This window comes from Tauraco erythrolophus, chromosome 8 (genome assembly GCF_009769465.1).
Source record: "Tauraco erythrolophus isolate bTauEry1 chromosome 8, bTauEry1.pri, whole genome shotgun sequence".
Taxonomy (NCBI): domain Eukaryota; kingdom Metazoa; phylum Chordata; class Aves; order Musophagiformes; family Musophagidae; genus Tauraco; species Tauraco erythrolophus.
The window spans coordinates 21,833,393-21,853,260 of NC_141472.1; the positions used below are offsets into that span (position 1 = coordinate 21,833,393).

Here is a 19,868-nt window from a genome sequence, read left to right on the forward strand (position 1 = left end):
CAACTCCTGACCCTTGACACAGGGAGAAACAGAGAATTGCTTGGGTTTTTATACGTGTGTATATATATGCATATATAAATACATATTAAAAAGGCAGTAAAAACATATAATTTATTAATTCTTCTCTTTAAACCAAAACAAACACAACCAGAAAAGTTGTTTTTTTATTTCTCACACAAAACAAACAGAAGGATTTTGTCTATGTGGTTTAATGGTAACTCTGCCACTTTTATACGACATATAAAATTCATCCTATACAGTTTTACACACTTTGTGTAATTAACAGTCTGTATTAAAGTTGCATAGATAAAACTACGTAAGACAGACCACAGCAGATGGTAGGTTATCAGTAAGTCCACATCTTTCTCCTTGATGTCCAGTATTTCAATTCAATAGCTGAAGAGAGGCAAGGAATGCTGCATCTAGCATTAATGATGCACTGGTGAATACATGGAAAGCCATTACGGATTACAGACAAGTGTACAATGTCACAGAGAAAAAACAAGTTAGAACTTCACACAGTAATACAAAATGTTAAGATTAAATCCCGCCTGAAAAACAGTAGTTGACTTATTCATATGTATGAAGTCCTTAAATATCCAAATTGAAGTCTCTGTAGTTGTTGTTTATGTCTTAAATATATTCAAAAAATCTCCCTCCTTTTTTACAAAACACTCTTCCTGTTTTTTCGTGGCTTGAACATTCATCATCTTTTGCAGCATCACAGACCATTTGGTAAACATAACAACTGAACCTCCTGTTAGGCTTCTGTTCTATATGTAATACAAGGTCTTTGTCAAAGTAAACTTCATGACTGTAAGTCTGAAATGAGAAAAAAAATTCTGATTGCAGTCTCCATTTCCATGACTTGCTAATACCCATACCGTTTTCCTTGGGGAACAAAAAGTATTTAACATTGGTGACCTCCATGATCAGACAGGAATTTTGTGTGGATACACACAGATTGCTCTTCCAGATAAGGGATAGAATTTTAAAACTTTGAGAGTTTCCCACATGCCTGTTTTAGGAATCTAAGTGCAATTCAGAGAGCATCTGATTTAAGATTCTAAGTTGCCTTTGCAGTCAATGATAAAAGAGGTGCTGAATATTTCAGATCATCTAAGTTGGATGTCCACCTAAACTTGGACTGCACAAACAGCCCATTCCATCTCTCCAAATAAACACACAGTGAGGTCCATGCTTAATTCTATGCGTGAGTAGTTCAAGTTAAGCTAGTGAGACTATTTACAAGTTGTAAAGTTAAACTGATGTAACTAGCCAGAGGGTGAGTATTCAAGTTGGTAAATACTTCAGAAATACCTAAGGACAACCCCTCCCCCAGCCAAAAACCCAAACAAATCAACCAACAAAAAAAATACTTATTTCAAATAAAGGAGATTTTCAGATAAACAAACTACTGACTGATGGAATAATTAAAATTTCTGAGTTATGATTATTATTTTGTACAAATCTCATCCATAGCACTTGGCAACACTGTTTATATATCTGCTTCAAATCTGAACAAAAATGGTAGGTAGACAGGTAAGGGGAAGTGTTAGCGTAAACAAAAGACAGGAATTCTCCTCACCACATCCCAGGACTCCAGTAATGGAATACTCTTCAGTAGAATCCCATGTTCATTGCAATGAAAGTCAAGGTGAGCTCTTCCGTCAGCTCCTATTTGAGTAACTGCCACAGTGGATAACAAATCCAATTCATCCTCATAGTCCACAATTTTGAATGTCTTAAGAAAAACAAAACCTCAAGTTTACAAATCAAGCATAAATTCACATTCCCCTCTACCTAAATGGCATAGCTCTTTTTCTTTCAGGTGAAAGCAGAATTGGAAAAATTGTCTTCTGGTCTGACAAAGAACACTTTGCCAGCCTGACACCCAACAGGCATCTTTCCCAACACAAGTTGTCCAATGTATTTCAGCAACATTCCTTAAGAGAGGAGAGAATAAAGTCATGTTCTGAACAATCCTAATGTGCAAGTAGATGTATTTTATATATATCATACAGGAAATAGAAAAAAAGTACTTTGAAAGTGGCAGAAGAAACAATTTAAACTCCATGCCCTCTCTTGAAGCAGACATGTTATAGACAGTAGAGCTTAAAGTCATTACTGGTTTTGAGGAGATGGGCATATTAGAGTAGTTCCATTCACATGAACACCTGTATGTTCTGTTTAGAGCTCTCTTGCTCCACCGAGTATGTGCCAGTGAAGAACTGAGATCAAAAGATGAAGACTGTGAACTGCCTTAATTGCCTCTATCTCACTGTCATGAACCTGGTAACATACTCTAATTTAAAGGCAGTCTTTTTCTTTCATAATGGAAAAATTTCTACTGGAATCATAAATACAGTGTTAACATCAGGAAAAAAAAAACAGTGTGCAGACTCTGATTTTTATTATGTTTAAAAAAAAAAAAGTGGATAGAAATGAACTGCAGACCTTACGGGTTATATTGGCCTGTCCTGTATTTTTACCACAGCAAAATCTCTTTCCTCAGAAAAAAGAATACAAATGGCTGCCAGAAATTGATTAATTTTAACTGTTGTGTTTATGTCAAATACAGCTCCAGCTTTAAATAGAGAGCTAAAAAATATTCTTTATAACATCTTGATGACTCAACACCAAGGCATGTAGTGTTTTCACTCTCAAGAAGCAGTTACTTAAAGAAAAAACGTTAATTACCTTGTCCTGCAATCTAATCAAAGTAATTGGGAGAGAAAAAAACAGTTTAGAGATACTATATCAAAGACTAGAGGAATCTAAATTAGAGAAAAAAAGAAGTATGTTTCTTTCATGTCCCAAAATGCATTATAAGAAACGTTTAAGGGAGATGTTTGAATGGAGAGAAGAGTAATGGTTTGTCACGTTAACATCTCATTTCTGTGCCACTGACGGCACGTAGAGCTATGACGGTATCATGGGGCATGAGATCAGTTCTGTAACGAAAGAGACTATCCAAAGCGCAAATGTCAACCAAGGAGAAAAGATGACAGAGAGACGGTGAAGTGAAGTAATTAGAAGTTTAGAAGACAAAGACAGCCACAGAAGAGGAATAAAGAACTCAAAGATTAACATGGCTAACGATTATAGCCACTGCACGTGAAACAAGAATGACTTATGGCTAGCTAAACATCTTCAATAATCCATGAACTGCTCTTACTCAGTTACCTCTTGTTCTGGGTCATCATCCAGCAAGTTAAACGCTTTTTCACCACCCGACCAGAAGCTGTTACAGTAACAGCGTTGTTCACCTTTGAAGAAGAAGAAAAAAGTGGCTCTAGACTTTAAAGTATTTTAGACATCAAACAGATAAGAAGAAACTATTTAATGGCTTTTGCTTTCTGACCTTGTTTTACTCATTAACGATGTATGGCCCTAGTGCTGCTATCTCTTCTTTATGAGGGCTCATAAACTCAGTGGTTTTAATTGAGATATTACTGATGTTTACTCATATTCAGAGGTTCTCAGCCCTGTAGAGGTGACAACGGTTCTCAGCTACCAGTCATTTTTAGAAGAGAAGTGACTGAGGCCAGGATGCTGGAATGAGAATCAAGACAGCTAAGTCACCTCCAATTTGATTCTTAAACTCTTACTTCCAGAAGATGGGGAAAGCAGCAACTTAAACTACCCACAACTGCTTCCACTGGGCACCATTAACACCAGAAACATTCAAAACTGAGGTATCAATGTCCTAATGAAAGTCAAACGAAAAGGCATAGCATAGCTAGGATCAGAACTCTTATTTCTTTCCTCTTATTACAACAGAAGTTGTCTACACAAACTCTAAAAAAATAAATAAATATGGTAAGTCATTAGATGACAAACCTTATCCTTTCTGATTCAATGGAAGTTTTATTCCTCAGTTGGTGTAGATTTTTACTACACAAACTTTTCTTCTGCAGAAGCTTCAAAATTAATACCACTGATTTCCAGGGACTTTACAGTACTCATAAACTGTAAAAATTTGCTTTTATGTAAGACATAACTTTATGCACTGAAGCAAAATGACAGTTCCAGGCACTGCCAAAAAACTTTCTCACAAGTGTGCTCTTTAACCTTTTTGACATTTAGACTGTCTTTGTGATTTTCTATCACAAAAGACTTCATGAAGCAACCAAGGTGATTCAACAGCTCATTTCTACCAGGAGGTTCAGATCATCCCCTCGCCATCTGGTTCCACCTTTCTGCACCCTTCTGATGATTCAGTTCTGTTCTGTTCCAGCTCCAGGTCGGATCACCAAGCGAGTGGAAAAGTACTCACCTTTTCTGCTGGGTTATTATTCTGTTATCTTAGTGCACTGATTTGGCTCACCAAGGGTTAGATGAATGCCAGCCCTGTCACAAGGAGTGACGGATGTACACGGCCAGGAAAAGAAACAGACTTTTGGAAGTAATATTTTGTCTTTGTTGTCTTATGAAGACTTACCCCTAAGTTGCGAGAGACTTGAAACATTTTTAGCATTTGTATGATCAGCTTACCTGAGCACCAGAGATACACACAACTATCACTTGGTGGAACCTTCTTTTGAAGGAATCTGTCACCATCTTTTAAGTATGTTTTATATCAGTGATACATGGTTATACTGCACACTATAAAGAATGATGAAAACTAAAGATAAGACTGGAGGTTTCAGAAAGCTATCCAGAAAGTGTTACTGTTTTCAATTTTTTTTTTTCATACAGCTTAAAGTCCAACGAAAACCTGGAATATCTTTCAATAAACTTTGAATTAGGCCCATAAAGCACAGTGATTACTCACATACGCAAAACCCTTGCGTATTGCTCAAAATCATACATTTTGATCTCGGACACTAAACTCACACAGTTTTCTCTGTTGGCCACAATCGTAAAATCTTCTGCAATCTCCATTTGATCTGTATTATTTTCTACTTCCTTAAGCTTCAGGACTCTACCAAAGAAAGAGAAATTACAAAGTCAGTCATGCAGTCTAATTCACCGACTACAACACTTCTATATTTATAATTTAAAAAAAACAGGTATATTAAAACATCAAAAATAACTGAAGCGTGTTTGTATTTTACATTTTTCAGTGAAATTTTAATGCAGTGGTCCTTGAACATGTTTCATGTCAGAATCTAGTGTTGCCTGCCAGTGCCCACATTCATCACATAGAAATCTGCAGATGTTTCTACTAGAACTTCTGATTCTGACAAATTAAAAAGTTTCTATGGCTTGATGAGTGTTTTGGCCTCCAAATTGTCAAACTACTGAATTTATGCAGCTATGCAATTTTTCCTCTAATGAATATAAGATTTGAGAAAAAAGGTTCATACTTTATCAAGTTTGGTCCCACGTGGATTATTCTACCTGACATATCTGGATGGAAGTATATCCAATCAGGTTCCAGCGAACAGCATTTCATATCCTGTATGCCATTTTTTGCCTGAAGAAGGAAAGGAAAGCTTAGAATATCAGTATTTTTAAAGTCTCACAGATCTAATTAAAGAAGAAATACTGAGCTCCTCTCCACATACCTCTGAAGGATTTTAAGTATTGCTCCTAATCATGACCAGAAAGGATGGCAGGGGAACAATAATAACAAAAAAAATAGACTCAGTTCCAATTCTCCAGATATTCCATGGAACAGTTTCAACTTTTAATATGCAATAAGCAATGACCTTGTACCACAGTTAAACATGGTCCTATCTCTCCTGAAACTAAGCAAAAGGAAGATTTCGCCTACACTCTGCAAACTCTTCAACAATTCCAGCAATTCAAGTGTCAAAGACATGAGATGTGTCAAGACATGAGAAAAGCATTAGCACAAACTTTGACTTCAGCTTCGAACCTCAGGCTCAGCCTCTTTTAAGCAAATATTTGTGGTGTGTGTAAGCCTGGGGTAGCTTGTGATTTCAGCTGCAAGCTGGTCAAAATCTTGGGATTTTGGCAGTGGCTTTTTGTTGTTAAATTTAGCTGACCCTGATCATTCCAATTTTCAAAAGTATGAAGCCACATTAAAAAAAATAGGTGAGAAAGGATTTTACAAGTCCCTTTGAATTAAAATTGATCTTCAGCTATGGTTGTGAAAGATCTGTTTTGAAAACAGGAGGAGGATCATTGATTTGATCGGGCTAGTAAAAGAGATGAGGACATTTACAAATGAGAAGTTTTTTAGTGAAGAACTCCGAACTAACAGGCCTAGAAGCTGCTTCTATTACAGAAGTATCTTCAGGTCAAATCCAGATCCAAAATAAAAGCTGAAATAGAGAGCTCACGCAAAAGAATGTATGATGAATAGCACATAAACAAAAATAATTAGGAATGCTGGATTAAACTGAGCAATAAAATATTTCTAGGGCAAGAGAGGGATTAAACTGAGTAATAAAATCTTTCTGGGGGAGGAGAGAGAAGGTACAAATCAAGGCTAAACTACAAACACTAAGGAAACTTTTTCTGCAATTTCTTGAAATTTAAAATATTTCTTTAGTCATGCCATTTGGGAGGCTGACTAGTCCGAAGTGCATCAAGATGTTACCATGCAAGGAACAAGGTCATGAGATTCTGCTTGAACCTTAACATTTAAGCCGAGAATACAGTGCTATGTAGCACTGACCGTGCTACAATTATATTGGAATTAAGGAAATATTGGAAACAGTACTAATTCAGAAGAAAACATTTTACACATGACTCCACTGGATAGCAGATGTAATGCTGTGGGGTGATCCCAGTGAGAGCACCACACTGGAAAACAAGGGTATTGTTACCTCGAGCACTACTCAGAAGAAGAGATGAAGACAAATGTGATACACATTCATTTCAGAGAAGCTGCTATCTGAATATATTACCAAAGCATTGTCTTTCAGAGAACAAATATGGAAGACTCCTTTATTTTTTTTCTTGTTAGGTGTGATGATATAATGCCAGGGGTAACCTCCAATTTGAAATGCATTCTCCAGAGAAGATGCTTCAAATAGCAAAGGTGGAGTATCTGCAAATATTCAGTAATGTTAACACCATTAGTAGCAGAACAATCATAATTCCAGTGATCCTTACAATTCTAAATTCCAATAGAGCTATTAATTCTTCAGAACTTCTGAAGACTGGTGGAAATACATTGGTTGTGATCTTTTTTCTAGCACCACCTATGCTACCTCACCTAGCATCCAGGCATATATCTGCAATTCCCTGTGGAAGGTTACTGCCTTCTCAGATCTTCATGCTGAACTGCTCTTCTGCTACCTTTGACTTACTTCATTCCAAACAAGCTGGACAAGCAAAGATGTAGCAAACAACTAAAATGAATCCAGCTCATCTGAATGAGAGAGGACGTACACATGAACAGATCAAAGAGCATATCAAAAGGGTCACTATTCTCTTGGGAAAAATAGTGATAAATAGCTGGAAACAGGCTAACAGCAGCAATCTCAAGAGAATTAAATGCAGAAAGATATCTGAACCTGAATGTTCCTTCTCCTTTTGCGTAATACAACAAAATAGTGTGGACCACAACAAATGGAATCTCTGGCTGAGTTCATAAAAATCAATAAAAATCTAGGAATTTTTATTGCCATAATTAATGGCAAAAGGTCTCTAGTTTTCCCTTCAGTTCAGTTGGGATAAATTATTCAGATGTAATACACCATTCTTACAAGTTCTCTGTGTACTAAATGAGAGAAGTATCTTTGAACGAAATGCACTGCATGGAGCTTAACAACTTTTACCAACTAGCTAAATAAAAGCAATTTCTACAGCTGCTATAACTAAATAATTTTTAGACTGAAGATCAGCTCTAACAGTACATAGAAGTGCTGGAAAAAAAGAAGACAAAGCATGGAGAAAATTTGCAATGACAAGGGACATTTAAAAAGGCAGAATATAAAACCCCAAGCTCAATTATTGTGAGAAGAATGAGGCTCTTATCCAGACTTTTGTGTCCCAAAGATCTCATCCAAATTTTGACGACTTCTTGTCCTGCTTGGTCTAGAGAACTATCGAGATCCTAGCCAATGATGCTAAGATGTCACATGACATCAGAAATTTGTTTACATAGTGCTTCTCTCTTTTTTCCTTCACTCATATTTCCAAGAATTTAGCTGTTTAGATTGAAAACAATTAGTTCACTGCCCACGGAAATGACATCTTTCCTAAGCTGGCTATCTTCTAGTTGTCTTTTGGACTAACACATAGGAGATTCTGTGCAAGATACAGTTCTATGTCAAAATTATATATATGTTATATATTTTGTATATATAGTAAAGTGTAGGTTATAAAAAACGAGGCATCTGCTGAAAATACAGACAGTGTTGAAGATGGAGGCATAAGCAGAGGACCTATAGATATTAAAATCTGTTAGAAATGAAAAATGAGTCAAGAAAATTTGCTAACATGTTACCTTATCAACTTTTTCTTTTTAAATAAAGCATATACAACAATGTCTCTCAAAAATTCTGGTAGATGGAAAGATGATACATTTAAATGTGTTTCAATAATATATCAATTCTAAGCAGCACAGGCTGCCGATAAAATATGCCTTACTTTTTTAATGTTCATTTGGCAAAGATTTGCAAGGTCATGGCCACTTAAACCACTGTGATAGCGTGACTGCTCTTTCCTCCCTCTTTCCTGCTATGTGGCACTCATTCTTGTTGCTCAACACCTGCTGTTCACATTCTTTCTAAGTCCTTTCCCTAGCATTGCCAGTTCTCAGTCTCCAGTTGAGCTGCTTTGTTCACTTCCTTAAAACTCTCCAGCCTCATCTAAATGTAAAGCCATCGAGTTGTTCTTGGCAGCACTAACAAGTGTATTTGTTCTAAACGTAAAAAAAATCTAAGCAATATATCTTCCTCTGTTTTTTTTTTTTTTTTTTTTATGAAACTGTATTCTCTAATAATAAATTAAACTACAGTTTTAAGTTCTGGACCTTTCAGAGAGTGACATAATGAAGATTTATAGGTGCCTTTTCCACTCCTTCCACTGTGACTAAAATAAAATTCCTTACCAGTCAATAGCTGTAAATGACGTGGTAGGTAGCCTATAAGTTTTGATCTCTATACATTTCCTGTTGGGTGCCATCCCTTCAGGCAATTTCTGTAGGAAGGCTAGGACTAAATAAGCAGGAAAATTACACATGGTTAAATTATGGTAAATACAAGTTTAAACTCTAAAATTGTTAAAATCTTGCTCACTGAAGCATTGAACACTCAGTCTGCCATCTCCTTCTTGAAAGAAAACAGCTCAAAACCCACAGGAATGCGACTATCTGCAAAGAGCAGCCATGGCAAATGTCTGTCACAAGTTCAAAACTTCTTAAGCATAAATTCTTGAATATGATTCAAGATCAAAAATGTTTTCTGTAGTACATTGGTTTTAAATCTCAAAACTAACAACTACAACAGTCTATAAGACATGAGAACAAATATGGAATAGGCTTTCTATTAAACTCCAACAGCAAGTTTTCCACAGGGCCCCTAACATGAAATTGTGATTTTGCAAACTCAGAGAGGAAAATGAGGAGAAATTGCCCTTTGCAGAACCTGAGACATGAATTATAGCAGCCTATCACTTTGTTTTGATAAAACACTGCATTATAATTGAGAGCCTTCACTACGTATGTCTGTATTTTATCTTAGTGTATTTCCACAGGTTTACATGAATCTGATTTGATTTGCCTGTTATTATCTGATACTGTTTGTAAACATAAAGAGCAAAAGCATTTTTTTAATGTGGACAGTCACCTGTAAAAACCATTTAATAGAGAAACATTCAAAATTAAATATTTGATATTGATGAAACCTACTAATTTTTTTTTGGAAGTGCCTCAAGTGTGAACTTGTGAGAATGTATTTTTAAAGTAAAAAAGTTTCACAGAAAGTCTCAGGCTGTGGTCACTCATTAAGATTTTTAGCACCAAATTCTAACCTCAAATGCACCAACAGAAATGATTGATTGGTTTCAGAGAAATTAAAGTCATTACATAAAGTAGAACATTCATAAGTTAGTGGAGGAATTTGAGGAATTAACTTTATTGAAACTGCCACATTTCTGACAACTGAAGAATTATCAACATGCAATTGGACAAATTGTATTCTGTTTCCTTGAATTCCCTCTGCCAGTTAGAATAAACATTCTTACATCTTTTGCTTACATACTGAATACTGTTTCTGGGTGTTACTAACAGCTGCCCTAGCCCTTCCTCTTTCCCAAGAGGAGTTGTGTCTCAGAAATAAGGAAGGGGTTTCCGCTTCAGGCATTGTTTATGAAGCTTTTCAAATAGCTTATTTGCTGTACTAGTTTTCTAGGTAAGTCCTATGTAATTTATTCTTGTAATTAGAATTAAAGCAAAATGTATCTCTACTATAACGTAAACCCAGAAATAGAGCCACAGCACAATATGAGTACAGTAATTTTCATGTTTTTCTTGCTGTGAAAGAAAAATGTGAAAGCCATAATCAATCCGTAAAAGCCACCAGCCAAGATAATACAAACATCATAAATACCTGTTATTTTAATGTTACATGGAAGACCAAATGGATACTTTCCTACAACTCCCACTTGACCATCCCAGTTGAATTCATGTCCCAAATCAAACGGCTGTTCCATGAACTAAAACAACACAGAATATTTTAGCTTTATTCATGCGTACTTACTTTCTGTTTAGTTTTACTGCTCTGTTACTACTGCATTCTTTATTGTTAGATACTGCTTGAAGTCTTATTTTTGAATTAACGTTTGGTTTTTGATTGAAAGAATATAAACGCCAAAGTCTCACTGCCATTCTGCTTCAGATCAAACAATTTTCCATACTCATCAGTTTCTAGGCTCAACACTCATCCGTAACGACAGACTAGGTGTGGTGGGTTGACCTTGGCTGGACACCAGATACCCACCAAGCCACTCTATCAATCCCCTCCTCAGCAGGGCAGGGAGGGAGGAATTAAGATGGAAACAAAACCTGTTGGGCCAAGCTAAAGGCAGTTTAATAAAGCAAAAGCAAAGGCTGTGTGTGGAGGCAAAGGAAAACAGGAGATTTATTCTCTACTTCCCATCAGCAGGCAATGTTCAGCTACTTCAGTACACCTAGCGGTTGCTCCGGAAGACAAACATTCTAAGTAGCGAATGCTCCCTCCTCCTCCTCCTTTCTCTTAGCTTTTACTGCTGCCTAGAGATCATATGGTACGGAATATTCCTCCGGTCAGTTTGAGTCAGCTGTCCTGGCTATGTCCCCTCCCAAGATCTTGCCCACACCCAGCCTGCTGGTGAGGGGCACAGCAGGGAATGTTCAAGAAACAGCCTTGATGCTGTGTCAGCACTGCTCAGCAGTGGCCAAAGCACTGGTGTGTTATCAACACCTTTCTAACCACCAATACAAAGCACAGCACTATGAGGGCTGCTATGGTGAAAATTAACTCCATCTCAGCCAGAACCAATACAAGAGGTGTGTAAAGAAGAGCACACTCTGGTCTAGCATTTACATAGCTCCTCTTTATATGCACTTAAGTGCCTGTCTGACCCTGTATCTGTTATGTTTTCCCACCTGTAACTGGTGTGGGTAGAATCTTCTGACTGTAAACAGATTTAGGCAAGAACTCTATCCTTTGACATATTTCCCATGTACTTATGTGGCATTACATGAATATTTATGATTTGTTGCCCCAAAAATGAAAAATTTCATATTTCATTACCTGTTCAGAGATAGCCTGGAAGTTATAGAGCCTGACGAGACCCATGCTATACATTACAATCAGGATTCCATTAGAAACAGCAACATCTGTCACGCTATTACCAAATATCTGGAAAAAAAAAGGAGAAGAAATATATTCTATTAGGGAAGAAATAATTGAGAGACAATGCAAAACACTGATGTTATGTTCTTAATTTTGCAATCGCTTTCATTTTTTAGTCTGACCAAACACTATGATCAGTGTTTTAGTTCACGAAGTTTTCTGTTAACTCATCGGTTCTGCTGAGTTTCTGTAATACTTCGCACTGCAGTAACACCTGAGGTTAGATCAGTCATATTCTGCAAGCAGATTCATTCTCTAATCAGTTCTCAGTGTATCTTCGTATCATGTTACCCAGTTGTTGTAATACATGAATCAATTATATTACCCAGGATCCCACAGGAACGTTAGCAAAGCTAACAACTCAATCTAAAAGTACTGATTTCAGATCTTCTTTCTTCATCACCAGGGTAAAATACTAGTCTAATTTTGGCTCTATGACTGTGTACAACTGTATAAAAACTACATTACCCAGCTGTCACAAAGTACAGGATCCTCTCTGAATCCAAATTAGACACATATATGAGAAACTGACTTACCCCTTTTAACAATTGTGCAGTATTCATTTGTGCCACCACTTAGCACATTTCCACTGAGAAAAACTCAACAAACTAATTCTTAGTATTTAATAAATAACAACACATGAAGTTAATAATTTTTTTAATAGAAATACTTGGAATTATAGTTTTCATTTTTTAAATTTAAATCACTATGACAGAGTTAAAACAGGCTTAAAAACCATTTTTTTTTTAAAAAAAGGAAACTCAAAGGCTCTAATACTCCTAAATCTTAACACTATCAATGATCTTCTGATCAGTTTGGAACTGAAAGATATATTCACTCCTGAGACCTTGCCTCTTATTTAGTCTTATGTCTTTTTCTCAATACATTTGTTAGCTTAGATCCCGGTGTCTTTCAGACTCAAACTCTAATAATCTTCCAACCCTAAACTCTCCGTTCTATCCTTGAGACCTTAGCTAGTCTGAACTCAGACTTTATTGTGGTTCACCATCTCAGTAAAGCTGATGCATTAGCAGCATTCTGTAGTCTTGAACAGTAACCCTAATCCTAACTCTAATCTAACAGTTATAGTCCACCGATGTGTATCAGGTTTGACATTGCATTCACTGGTTGATTCCTCCCCTGGGTGTGTTCTCTAATCCCAAATTCCACCCTGACATTATTCCTAGCTGTAACAATTACTCTGATGAGTACTCAGTGCAGGCCAAACTGAACTCTTTTAGATGTTTTGCCTACTATGACCATGATGAATCTGGCATGCCATTCTTAACCAGATTGAGAGTAACTTTGATACTGGTAACAACTTTTTTTTCCAGTTTAAATACTAATTTGGAACAGAACAACACACAGTGCCCCTAAACTTTCATGGGCCCAAATGAAAAGTATTTAACCCCGCTCATTAACTTGCCAGCCCAATCTCAATTAGAGCCTCAACCCAACCCAGCACTGGCTAAAACCCACTAATAGTTTTGGAGCTCAAATGAGACTATAGCTCATGGAGCTTTGAAGACAGAGTTGCATGTTTGTACTGTTCCATTTGTAAGTTGTATCCAGAGCTCTCTCAACTTAACATAGACAAGTTTTTTCACCAGAACAGTAAAACTTGCCCATTTGGCTTGGGTTTCCTAATATATACACTCTTACAGGTCACAAACCGACCTCAGAAAGGTTGTTTGCTCTTGACTGATAAAGCAAGACACATATTTACGTTTTGCCATTCAATGATAATACAAGTGATACAATGATAATACAAGGCCAAGTGCAAAGTCCTGCACATGGGTCGGGGCAATCACAAGCACAAGTACAGGCTGGGCGGAGAATGGTTTGAGAGCAGCCCTGAGGAAAAGGACTTTGGAGTGTTGGTTGATGAGAAGCTCAACGTGAGCCAGCAAGGTGAGTTTGCAGCCCACAAAGCCAACTGTATCCTGGGCTGCATCCAAAGAAGCGTGGCCAGCAGGTCAAGGGAGGTGATTCTGTCCCTATACTCTGCTCTTGTGAGACCCCACCTGGAATACTGCATTCAGTTCTGGAGTCCCCAACACAAGAAGGACATGGAGCTGCTGGAGTGAGTCCAGAGTAGGGCCACGAAGATGATCCGAGGACTGGAGCACCTCTGCTATGAAGACAGGCTGAGAGTTGGGGTTGTTCAGCCTGCAGAAGAGAAGGCTCTGGAGTGATCTTAAAGCAGCCTTCTAGTACCTAAAGGGGGCTGACAAGAAAGCTGGAGAGGGGCCTTTGACAAGGGAGTGTAGTGATAAGACAAGAAGCAATGGCTTTAAACTGAAAGAGGGCAGATTTAGATTAGATATAAGGAAGAAATTTTTTACACTGAAGGTGGTGAAACACTGGAACAGGTTGCCCAGAGAAGCTGTGGCTGCCCCATCCCTGGAAGTGTTCAAGGCCAGGTTGGATGAGTGGAAGGTGTCCCTGCCCATAGCAGGGGGGTTGCAACTAGATGATCTTTAAGGTCCCTTCCAACCCAAACTATTCTATGATTCTAAGTTTGAAACGTTTGTAACTGCGTACAGAATTCACAGACTATTACTAGGAGTGGATCAGAAGCACATCTATCTTTCTTTCAAGAGGTGAAAAGAAGTCTATAAACACCTTAGGATTTCTCAACTCTTATGATTGCTGTAAGTAAAGGCTAAAGTCCTTCTACATGTCAATAGAGTAATCCAATAGCAGAATGCATTTGTATTTTCTCTTCTGGTCATTTGAAGTAAGAATCTTCCCCTCAATACCCTTATCAGACACAAGAACAACATTATTGCTAATTTAGGTTTCAGGGCACTATGCTTTTTTAAGCTGTAGGTATGACTTCTGAAATTCTGAGACGGTTGCCTAAACGGTGCTTCTCATACAACTACACAACAGATCACAATTAACAGAGGAATTAACTTACCTTTTTGTTTATTTCTAGCATTCCAACGAATGAAAGAGGCAAAACTTGGAATACAGCAAGATAGAACAATACTGAGTGTTGGATACCTGCCTGGAAAGGAATAACAATACTGAATATAGTTATTATACTTGAGGCATTTATTAACAGCAGGACACCTTCATCTTCTACCATAATAACAAAGTATAATGTTTGCATGACTGTCCTTGTAAATTTTTTTTGATCTATTTTGTAAAAATTTAAGAATGACAGATTTTTTTCAACAAACTTACTTGTCGTGCTGCTGCAGGGAGCTTATTCTGAGCTGACTTTACAACCATTACCTCTTGAGGAGTATCCCAGCTCAGATACCTATTTGTGACAAGAAAGGCCTATCTTAATAATTTAAAAATAATTTAATAATAAATACATTATTTCACATAAAATATAATCTACTATTACTAGGCAGATCCCTTTGTCCAGGCAAACTGTTCAGTTTCTGACTGGGGAGAGGTGCCTGAGATGTCTCCTGTTTGCAATAATGCAAAACCCATGGAACTAGGAATAGCTTATTCCATTCAGGATCGTAAGAAAAATTCTGGAAGTATTAACATTCACTGTCTTAATTTTTCTCCTTCACTTCACAAATCGCTGCTTTCTTATCCTTTCAGCCTAAAGAAAATAATTTCTTCTGAGAACTGAAAAAAAGATGCAGTTTACCAGAAGCAATAACTACTCTGCTTTTAAAGAGCAAAATGGGTACCCTATGGAGAAGAATGCTTGCAAGTTAAAAACATTTTCATCTTTAAACATATTTTTCTCATGTTTTATGAATTTTGTTTTACAGCTCTTAAAGGTCCTCTACTGGTGTGTTGCTATTGCAATATTAAACGCCGTAAAATTGTCAAAGAAAAGCCAAAAGTAGCCTAGTTTTTGTGGATCTTGATACCAAATTTGAGACCGCAATACTTGAGCTGCTGAAATTCTTCAAGAGAAAACGGCACGCAGGAGCAGGACGCCAGGTAATGCGCCAGGTATGAACACAATTCTCTTTCTCCAGTATGCTACTAATGACTGTTAATTACATAAAGCCTTGTCAATATTTTATACCTGAATTTGCATGAGGAACCAGCAAGGTGTATTTTTTCCAGTATTTCTCCACTATCAGCAGAGAGACGTAGAAGCCAGTTCCGCACTGTCAAGACTATCAGGGAAGATTTATAGTGTGATGGACTTGGTAGCATTTCTCCCTGCGTAACAAAAGGTTATCAGAAAAAACTTTGTGCTTGGAGGATATATAACATTTTGACACAATAACAAGAAAACAAAACTTAATACGCATTCTGCTACTGGGCAGAGCTGCTTTAATGGGTTTTCAGTTTATCTGTTGTGAGGTGTGTTTTTTTCACGACAACAGATCTGGTAAAAACAAAAACTCCTACCTACTGGCCTTGCTAATTAAAAAATAAATCAGAATTTATGTTGTAAGGAATTAGAATTAGTTGCAAAAGCATAAAGGCACTGGTTTTAAAATCTTCCACAAAAGCTCACAAAAAAGGATTTAGATGTGCTATTGTGAAATTCACATAAGTACATCTCTAAACATTCAGTAAAAATAAATAAGCACATGTTGCAAACCTTAAATGACCAAACGCCATAAAAACACTGAGAAAACAGTTCACAGGGAAAGAACACTCCATTCTAAGTATGTTTCACTAAAAGGTATTGTTTTGTGGTTTTTTTTTTTTCCACAACAATGCTCTATTAAAAAGTAATCTTACCAGTGGGCATTCCAATAATAAAGCATCTTCTATTTTTTCTGACTTCGAACACTTTTCCTTTTGATAAAGTATTCTTGGCTCTTGTGCAATGCTGGAGGAAAATGTTAATCATTAGTCTGCTTTATAAATGACTTTCTATCAACGAACCATTTCATACAGTTTTACAAATCCTGCCTTCTCTTTAGGCAGGTCAGAAATCTAAGCATCTTATTTTTACTTTGTAAACATAACCTGAAATTGCTCTCAAATCAAGGCCTAATAAACAATAGTCAGTACAACATAATACATACAAGCTAACCTGCTCTATGTTTTATGGTCTAGTGGTGTTTTGTTGGTTTTTTTTTTTGGTTTGTTTTTAAATAGCAAACTTAATAGTAACATTCTTACTTTAGTGATATACATTAAAAAGAAAGCATATTTCAGAAACTATCATCCTAGAACCTTCCCCTCAAGCTTTTCCAGTGTTGCCTTTCAGAATATAAAGGCGTGGCGTCATGTACAGATATTTAAAAAGAACAAAAACTTCACAATGTGCAGAGTTTTCCCCTCAGGGAGAGGATGAGACAAAGATAAACCTGAAAGATGCTAGACAGGTTAAGCCAGTACTGGAAAGCATTCAGACAAAGTAGGAATAAAACACAGCTAAGTAGATTTAAATCTCTGCTGTAAGTGATAGATTAATTAAATTAACTCTCAGTGGTTTACACTGGCAGAGTAATTTGTTTTTTATGTATCATCTGACACTGTCTCAAAACTGTTCTGACCACAACTTACTTACTCAGCAATGCAGCTCTCCAAGCCCCTGCTACCTCCCTCACAAGACAGGCAAGGACAAGGACTGGTGCACACATGACTTCCCATCCTCTGCCCTGCCCTGTGGGGCCTCCTAAGCTGTGTCTCTGCAGCTGATCATGGAACAGGAGAGTACATCAGATCAGAAAACTGATCTGCAAAATACATTAACAAAACCAGCGGGTACTCTGCACACTGTACTTTTTTTCACATGAACAATAATTTACTACTTTAATGCAGAATTTATAGACATAGTACCAAGCTTGTTACAGAGGGTGATTTTGTGACATGTTCTCTAGCACCCTGCTAGTCACTAGATCACAAACAACTACCGTTCACTTGACTTTTAGTGCAAAATTATAAAACGCTGATAATCTTCCACTCCTGTTAAAGTGCTCTGGAAGCTGAAGTTACACAGCACCAGTAAGATCAGACTTTCCTTCACCAAAGCAGGTGTCACATTAAGACACAACGACATCCGAGGGTAATTTAACACTTATGCACCTGGTTATTTTTTGTTCAATTCACACAGGCTATTTGGATGAGTAAAGTTAGCAACGCATCTAAAACAGAATCATAGCGTTAAAACTGTAAGCCAGGGTAACTTTTAATTATAAATTTATTACCTGCTAATACAGCACTGGTAATTGTCTAAGTAAATTCTTCCTCTTTCATATGCAATAGGAGATGCAGAATGAGTTGTCCAAACATTCTTGAATTTAGTACTTTCCTGAAACAGAGCAGTTGTAACAGTGATGGCTTTTGTAACAAACCCTGTTTTTAGAAAATATTTTACTTGGCTGGCTCCTGCAGCTTAATAACTTACTTCAATTGAACCTTTGCTGTTGAATACCTAAAAGAAAATCTTGGGTGGTTTTTTTTTTTACCAAATTAAAAGGCTTTTTAAGGGAAATTTTGTCTTTTTTAAAAGCCAAATTAAAAGATCTTTTTATTAGCTATTATGGACAGCAGGGGTAATGAATATTTTGTCATTATTTTCTCATTAACTTGCCTGCATTAAAACTGGCAACTAAACTTTAATAGCAACTTTTAAAATCAAGGATAAAAGTCACCAGAGTGTAAATAAGCACATAACTCTTTTACATGCAATTAACTGAATTTACTGAACATCTGAGTTCTTTCTGCTGTTGGTGTTTTGTGTGAAATGTAGACAAATGCCTTTACAGTTATTTGCAAGAAGTGCCTGAAATGTTAATGGGATAAACTGCTCACATAAAGTTTTTTCGTGCATTAGAGACGTCAGGAGCTCAACACCACTAACAAAGGTTCCAGTCTTACAAAAAAATAAGAATTTGTGTAAGTCAAGTGTACTAATTTTTATTTTAGTAAATGTTGTATGCCCATTATTTAGCTGTGTAAGTGGACACTTTGGCTCACTTCCAATAAATATATTTTCAATATAACAAAATTTCTAATTAAATTTCACATATTCACTTTCAATGCATTTCTATCTCTATCAACTACTCCACAGGAGCAGTAACAGTTCTGATAAAAAAAATCAAGTTCACTTTAGTCTATAATTAGTTTAATTCCTATTTTTTCTTAAACATAAATTTCCCTGACACACTAGGGGTATGTTTACCTGAAGACCTCTGCTGATTATCTTACTTTATTGTGAGAATTTGATTCAAATTTAACATCGATGCTCCCTAAAACACTTATATTGGTATATTAAGCCATTGTAGGGAAAGAAACAAGTGACATAAATTCTCACAGAAGGCTATTTCTAACATGATTATTAGATTTACAAGTGCTTCTGCAGTTTTTCCACAGCACAGTCCTCTCAACACCTCTAGGTCTGAGCCTCATGAAATAAATTTAGCCATTTCTAACTCTCTTCAGCAAAACTGCAGCTTTTTTCTCCCCGAACTTGTTAGTCGGCGTAACCCAGGGACTTCTCCAACGCCTGGGCCGAGGACCGACGCTCAGAGCACCCGGCTGAGAGCCGGCCCGCTCCGGGAAGCATCGCCATTACCTGACACATTATCTTTCTGAGCAGTCCCAGGTTTTTTCTGTGGGTGACTCCGGCATCTCTGGCATAAAAGCCGTGGGCCCTGCGGGTGAGGAGGAGGCAGACGTTGTGAGGCCCGGTGGCCCGGGAGGCGGCTCTCCTGCCGCCGGTGGCTGCGGCGGCTGCCTGCGGGCACATCCCCGGGCTCGGGGCAGGCGCGGCTCTCTCCCCGGCTTCTGGCTCGCTCTTGGCGGGGCGGTCAGCCTGGCAGGGCCCGGGCCCGTGCGGGATTTCTCTCCGCGCCCCCCCCCCCCCGGCCTGGCGAGAGGTGAAGCGAAGCGGGGAGAGGCCCGAGCGGGCCCCTGCTCTCCGACTCCCGGGAGACGCAAACCGAGACGTTCCGATGAGGCTCCGCCGTGGCCGCGCCGTCCCGGGGCGGGGCTACGACCACCGCCGCCGCGCTCGCGCACCCCCCTCACCACCACCGACCCGTTACCGCAACCGCCAGGCGACAACCGCCCGCACGGCCACCGCCTCCCCCCGCGGCCCGCCGGGTGCTGTAGTTTTCGCGGGCGGAATTCCGCTGCGCGCCCGGACTACATCTCCCGCCATGCCCCGTGGCAGCCGGCCTGCTCCCTCCGGCGCGGCAGCCGGGTGCGCGG

The 19,868-nt window shown here is 38.1% G+C and overlaps 1 protein-coding gene across 1 annotated transcript; it reads right to left on the bottom strand.

The window, feature by feature from the left end:
- Nucleotides 1-126: 126 nt before the first annotated feature.
- On the bottom strand, nucleotides 127-19,404 carry DCAF17 (DDB1 and CUL4 associated factor 17). Its single transcript, XM_086615894.1, is given in 15 exon segments — nucleotides 127-822; nucleotides 1,589-1,744; nucleotides 3,187-3,221; nucleotides 3,224-3,269; nucleotides 4,840-4,927; nucleotides 5,313-5,422; nucleotides 6,825-6,967; nucleotides 10,476-10,581; nucleotides 11,661-11,768; nucleotides 14,686-14,775; nucleotides 14,955-15,033; nucleotides 15,772-15,911; nucleotides 16,443-16,533; nucleotides 17,861-17,964; nucleotides 19,231-19,404. Coding segments are annotated over 15 exon segments (1,659 nt in total). The 3' UTR covers nucleotides 127-633.
- Nucleotides 19,405-19,868: the final 464 nt, after the last annotated feature.